At 29.6% G+C, this 7,035-nt stretch overlaps 1 protein-coding gene across 1 annotated transcript; it reads left to right on the forward strand.

Moving 5' to 3' along the window:
• The first annotated feature begins 203 nt into the window (after positions 1 to 203).
• On the forward strand, positions 204 to 5,997 carry LOC133834245 (myrcene synthase, chloroplastic-like). Its single transcript, XM_062263784.1, has 7 exons — positions 204 to 540; positions 1,239 to 1,497; positions 1,795 to 2,185; positions 2,891 to 3,109; positions 3,291 to 3,432; positions 4,729 to 4,983; positions 5,506 to 5,997. The coding sequence occupies exons 1-7, from the start codon at positions 268 to 270 to the stop codon at positions 5,788 to 5,790; spliced, it is 1,824 nt and encodes a 607-aa protein (XP_062119768.1). The 5' UTR covers positions 204 to 267; the 3' UTR covers positions 5,791 to 5,997.
• Positions 5,998 to 7,035: the final 1,038 nt, after the last annotated feature.

Below are 7,035 nucleotides of genomic sequence, written 5' to 3' on the forward strand. Positions count from 1 at the left end.
CCAATTATACAAAAGTGTTATGATGAGGACAAAGAAAATAAATCTCTTTTTTTATTAATTTAAAGATATTTATATAATCAACAAAAATATGTGTAATAGAAAATGAAAGGCTAAGACTCATTAATCTTAAAGACTTCTTCACTTTCAATATAATCTATTGTGTTTATAGGTTGCAACCAATTATAAATACAAGGCAAATCAATACACAAGTTCTCATCCCCAAAAAAAGTGTAGTCTTTTTAATTAGACCTAAAAAGAAGAAAAAAAATGCAGTTCTTGGCGGTTCACCAATTTTCTCCATCATCAGTCTCTATTTGCAGTAGTAATTTTAGTAGTCGACTTAGACCAAAAAAATCTAATAGTACTATTATTACTACTACTGCAAGAGCAAGGGCAATATCAAGATCAAGTGCTTGCTACCCCACCCAATGTACTGTGGTCAATAGGACTGGTTCTAATCCTATTGATCGAAGATCAGCCAACTATGAACCTTCCATTTGGTCTTTTGATTATATTCAGTCTCTTACAAGCCAATATAAGGTGATTTATTTCTCATTATTCTCTACCAATATTTGCAATATTTATGATAGTCTTTTATCTTAGTCACACCACCAAATAAAGCCTTATAACCAACCACATATAGACCCGGCCTGCGCACAGGTGGACTAGGCTTGTGCCTAAGGGCTTCCACATAATGAGGCCCCAAATTTTTTTAAAAATACTATTTTTTTACATACACAAATTCCCCAAAAATTTAAAGAATGTCATTTTATATATAAAATTTTTAAAAGTAACATATTTTGTATAGGGTCTCATACCACGTGCAGGACCGGCCCTGACCACACACTTACCCTTTTATAGATAGGTCATATTTGGAGGATAGGATAGGATTGGATTAAATTATTTTTTATAATGTAATTTTGTTATGAAATTAGAGAGGATATTGAAAAGGGAAAAAAATAAAGTAATCCAACAATCAAAACAATCCTTTTAGTTTGGGATAACATAATCCCATTAAAAAACTTGAGATAAATATTTTATCCAATTCATCTCCATCTATGCATTTTGTACCAATATGTTTAATTTTTTTATTCTAATTTGTTGTTAGCTAGCCATTCATCAACTCATTCATTCTTCTATTTTTGTTCTCTAATAATTTTTAATCCAATCCAATTCCATCCGATTCCACTAGCTAAATACGAGCATAATGGATAGTATATATTGCATGCATAATGCAGGGCGAGCCCTATACAAGTCGAGTGAATAAGCTCGAGGGAGATGTGAAAAGGATGCTTGTTGAGATGGAAAACTCTTTAGCTCAACTTGAGCTCATTGATACATTGCAAAGACTTGGATTATCTTACCGTCTTGAGGATGAAATAAAAACTATTTTGGAGAAAAAAATTCCCTATAATATGAATAACCCTAATTATAATTTATATGCCATTGCTCTTGAATTTAGGCTCCTACGCCAACATGGCTATGCAGTACCTCAAGGTATTACATTCTATTCCAAGTACATGACATATCTCTTCTATATAAAAAGTTTGTAGATATTGAATTTTTTTTTGTTTTAACGGTTTGTTTGGTTAACTTTAATAGAATATTCTAAATATTTAACAGAATATAGTACCTCAAGGTATATATGTATATATATACAAGGTTTTCTGTAATTTTGTCATCTATTTTGAGTTGGTTTTAGATTTGATGTGCTTTTTTACTTTCTTATAAAATAATTGATAATCGTTGGATCAAATCTTATAATATTAATTAAGTCAATTGGTGTTAGTGCAGAAATTTTTAATATTTTTAAGGACGAGACAGGTAAATTCAAAGCAAGCATAAGTGATGATATTATGGGAGTATTGGCCTTGTACGAAGCTTCATTCTATGAGAAAAAAGGTGAACCTATTTTGGAGGAAGCTAGGGTTTTCTCAACCGAATGTCTCAAAAACTACTTGATGAATAATAATGATCATGATTATAATTATAATTATAATATCCAAGTTATGAGTCATGCCTTGGAGCTTCCACTTCATTGGAGGACCACAAGAACAGAAGCCAAGTGGTTCATCCATGTATATGAAAAAAAACAAGACATGAATTCCACTTTGCTTGAGTTTGCCAAACTAGATTTCAACATGATACAATCCACACATCATGAGGAACTTAAACATATATTCAGGTGATATTATAAATAAATTAATAATGTTTCTTTTAATATACTTTATTATATAGGAATATTGCAGCAATAAAAGTCAAAGAATGATATAAGTAGATTGTTTTGGTGAGAAAAGTGACATTTTGCACAAATTTTGGTGTGACCATTAGTCTACTTTTCACTACAAAAATCTTAGTTTTAGTCGCAGTAAATTTTGTGACTAAAGCAAAATCATCTTACCTATGTCATCATTAAAAAGTCCGTGGCTAAAAGTATTAGCTACAAAAATCACAATTTGTTGTCACTAAATATATTTTTAGTCATAACAAACTTTATCACTAAAAATAATAGGTTGTGTAAAACTACATTAGTGACAACTTGTGATTAAGTATGATTTTTTAGTCACAAGTAATTTTTTGTTGTTACAAAAGTGACATTTAGTGACTAAAAAGTTGTCACTAAATGTTAACTTTATTTGTAGTGTTTATATAATATCTTGACTAAATTTGGACCAATTGATAACACTCACGAAGATTTTTTTTATTATATTAAAAAATTGAGCTAGGGATGGATATGTTTCCATGGATTGTGAAATGACTTTTGGAGATTGAATATTAATAAATTGTTACCATAAATCACTAAACAAGTTTTTAACAAGGAATCATTATAATGATGATGAAAATAAATATATAAAATTAATAATTTCGAATTTTTATGATAATATACAAGGTGGTGGAAGCATACTAAACTCGGAGAGAAATTGAATTTCGCAAGAGATAGATTGATGGAGTGTTTCTTATGGAAGGTTGGAGTAAGATTTGAGCCAAAATTCAGTTATTTTAGAACAATAACTGCCAAATTATATGAGCTAATAACATTAATTGACGATATATATGATGTTTATGGAACATTGGAGGAGTTAGAGCTTTTCACTAATGCTGTTGAGAGGTTAGTATACAATCATCTCAATATATATATATATATATTTATATATACTTATTACTAAGTCTAATAAGTACAACCTTAGTTAGAAAAAAAGCAAATATATATATATATATATTATTTCACCAATATGAAATTTACAATAATATGAAGCTCTTCTTGCTTAGTATGTAATATTGTTTCGCAGATGGGATGTGAAAATGATAAATGAGTTACCTGATTATATGAAGATGCCTTTCCTTGTTTTACACAATACCATAAATGAAATGGTATTTGAGGTATTAAGAGACCAAGATATCGCCATCAACATTGAATACCTCAAGAAAACGGTATATTTATTTCTTATATATTAAAAGGCATGCATTTTAGTTACTAAGATGATCTCCAATCGAGTGTCAAATTAGTGATGCATTGCTAAAATGTAGATTACTTTATAAAAAACTTGTTGTTATGCCAAATTTTACACATGCTAAAAATTTGATCAAATTTAGCACATAATATAACATAGTGCATAAATGCTACATTTATTTATTTATTTTTATGTTATTTATATTATTTTAGTATTATTTTTATCTATTTGCATTAAATGTTATATTTTTTGCCTCATTACTTTATTATTATCTTATACTATCAACAATAAAATATAAAAAAAATGATTTTTTTTTTGTATATTTTCAATAAATATCAAATTAGCATATTTTTTTTTTGGTAAATCAGAAATATTTGTAATGCAACACAACAATTACAAAAGAACAATAAAAACCCCAACAATTAATTACATACTCTAAGAAGAGCCTCCACCCAAATCTGATCTACCCTGTTGAACTTACTGAAATTCACACACACTATGAATAATATTCCTAACTATAACATCAATAGGGAAACAATTATGGTTCCAAAAAAATAGAATTCCTACTATGCTAAATGAAGTAAACCACAGCCAAAATAATGCTGAAAAATATCTACCTTTTGCCTTGCGAAATCTTTTTTTCAACAGGTTCTTGAGATCATGCCCCTGATAAGATATACCACACCACTCCTCAACCAGAATTTTAGAGCTAACACAACAAGAGAAAAACAAATGAGAGTGGCATTCTACATCATGCCCACACAGTAAACAAGCAATACTCTGAAGAGATTTATATCTCTGAATTCTATCAAGAGTTGGTAACCTGTCAAGGAGAGCTAGCCAAATGATAACTCTATGTTTGGGAAAAGAAAACCTGTCCCAAATCATTGCAAATTGCCATCTGCCAGCAAACATATGCAATTTAGAAACTAGAGCCGCTATAGTAAAGTTAAAGCTGTGAAAATATTGGAAACGGATATATAGTGCAAGTGAAAGATAAAATTAGCATTATTGAAATATATTAAATTGTAAAAACAGTTTTTTACAATTATACATTTGAGCATAATGCTAGAAATTGTGTTAAATATATAACATATTGATTTTTTGTGCCAAATATAGTACACTATTTACATCTCTCGTTGGAGATAGTCTAATAACATCACAACTATAATAATACATATGTAGGGTTTACATGACATTTTTTTAATGGTATAAAATTACATCACTCTAACTTAATTGTATCCCTAATTATCAAGCCTAATTATACAATTTTCAGTGGGTAGACATGTGTAGAAGTTTTCTTCAAGAAGCAAAATGGTACTATAGTGGATACACACCAACACTGCAAGAATATATTGATAATGCTTGGAAATCAGTAGGAGGACCGGTTCTTATTGTTCATGCTTATTTCTCTCATCCAAATCACACTATAACCAATGAGGTCTTGGAATGCTTGGAAGAAGGTTATCCCCCCATAGTTCGTCAGTCAGCCATAATTTTACGACTTGCAAATGATCTAGCAACATCATCTGTAAGTTAACTATACATATATATATATATATAGGAATTATACGACATCACTTTTGCCCTGTCGTAGAGAGGCATTTTCTATTTTTGACACTTAAAGAAGTTATAACTTTTTTTTTTGATGATAGCGTACATGATAGTTATAACAGGCATATCGCCAATTTTTTGGAATTCTGAATAATTTAAGATACCGAAATCAGAGTTCAACAGTCACTTGAACACGTGTCTGATTTTATTTATACGCATGGAAAACATTTTGTTTGAACTCTAATTTTGGCACGGTAAATTATTCAGAATTTCTAAAAAATTAGCAGAATATCTACTATAACTATCATGTACGCAGTCATACAAAATATATTGGGTTATAATTTCTCCAAATGTCGAAAATAAAAAACACTCCTACGGTAGGGGCAAAAATAATGTCCCTAAGGTCCTTATAATTATCTATATATATTCAATACATTATATATTGCTATATTGTATTAGTTGACTTATTAACAACAATTATATACTTCAATTAAAATAGGAGGAAATCAAAAGAGGCGACGCCCCTAAATCAATTCAATGTTACATGCAAGAAACTAATGTATCTGAAGAAGAAGCTCGTCAGCATATAAAGTTTTTGATAAGTGAAACATGGAAAGAGATGAATAATCCAGAAGGATTATGTGCAAGCTCATCAATGATTGAAGATGCCAGAAACTTTGCTAGGATGGGACTATTTATGTATCAACATGGTGATGGACACAGTTCTCAGGATAACCGATCAAAAGAACGAATTTCAGAGTTGATTATTAAACCTATCCCCTAATAAGTAAAAGTAATTAATGATCATTATATATATAATTTCATGAATCTAATATATAAAGTAATTCCACTATGTGTATGCATATGTCATTTTATCTACAATCGTGATAATGGACTTGCTACTGTTCTAAAATAAAGAAAATAAAGCAAGAATTGTAACAATAAAGATATAAAGAGTGATATGAAAGTATACATTCTACTTTTCTTTAAATACTTAACATCATTTTTCGAGCTCTTCTGGATATAGGCTCAACATAATCACTATTACAAAAAAAGCTTTTAGTGTGTGTCATTACTTAGCGTCAGTCAAAGGCGTTAACTAATATTTTAGAAACATGAATATTTAAAGTATTGATTAAGAAACAAGGCTTAAAATCTCTATACTTTAACCTTATGGAGTCAATAATTTAAGTGTCCGACGCTTCCTTAACTACCTCTCTCTCTCCAATTAATCATCAGTCGATGGCTCAACAAATCGATCTCACCCCAACCGACGACCATCACCACCCCAATTTTTGTCTCCGCCGCATATAGCAAAGTCCTTGACGCCTTTTGCCCTTCACCAAATCTTTTCGCCGTCTTTTAAGGCTTTGTTTGGACATTCAATTTTAGTAAGGAAAAAAATTATGAGGAAAAATAGAAAAAAATTATTTTACTCCAGGTCAAGCACGCTTAACTTTTATACTAACATTAATTTTTATTCTATTCTATTCATATCTTTTTTTTCAATTCTTATTCATATTCTTATATTTTTATTTACTCCAACCAAACCAAACGTGACCTACATAAGAAATGGTATGATCAGTTATCTCTTTAAAACAAATATAAATTGTAATTGGAGAGAGTGAGGTTCATTGCTTTAAAATTTGATATATATATATATATCTATAAATACACATATTTAAATGTATTAAATGTACTTAATTAGAGTGTGTGAATTCATGAATCATGTGGTTTTGTGGGGGGCCATATAGGGTTAGTAGTATTGTCTCTTGATGACATCTAGTTTTTGTTGTTTCCTTCAAAAAGAAAAACTCATATCACATTTCTTAAGGTTTACAATATTATATCTTGGTGGGCTTTGCTTTTGTTTTTCTATTTTAATTATGAATAAAAAGAGAAATAAGTGTCTACTATAATAATAATAGAAGTATTATTGGATGCGTACGTGTATGAATCTAAAAGAAATCTATCAAAGTGGAAAACGATGTAACTCATCATTTAAATAATAATTACAATAATGTTTTGC

Source organism: Humulus lupulus, chromosome 5 (assembly GCF_963169125.1).
Source record: "Humulus lupulus chromosome 5, drHumLupu1.1, whole genome shotgun sequence".
NCBI classification, from domain to species: domain Eukaryota; kingdom Viridiplantae; phylum Streptophyta; class Magnoliopsida; order Rosales; family Cannabaceae; genus Humulus; species Humulus lupulus.

Bases quoted from the DNA above. Each gene is read 5' to 3' on its own strand.
- LOC133834245 (XM_062263784.1), top strand. From the start codon at position 268: ATGCAGTTCTTGGCGGTTCACCAATTTTCTCCATCATCAGTCTCTATT. The intron at 541-1,238 runs GTGATTTATTTC...TGCATAATGCAG, and splicing joins CTCTTACAAGCCAATATAAG to GGCGAGCCCTATACAAGTCG. The intron at 3,433-4,728 runs GTATATTTATTT...TACAATTTTCAG, and splicing joins TTGAATACCTCAAGAAAACG to TGGGTAGACATGTGTAGAAG.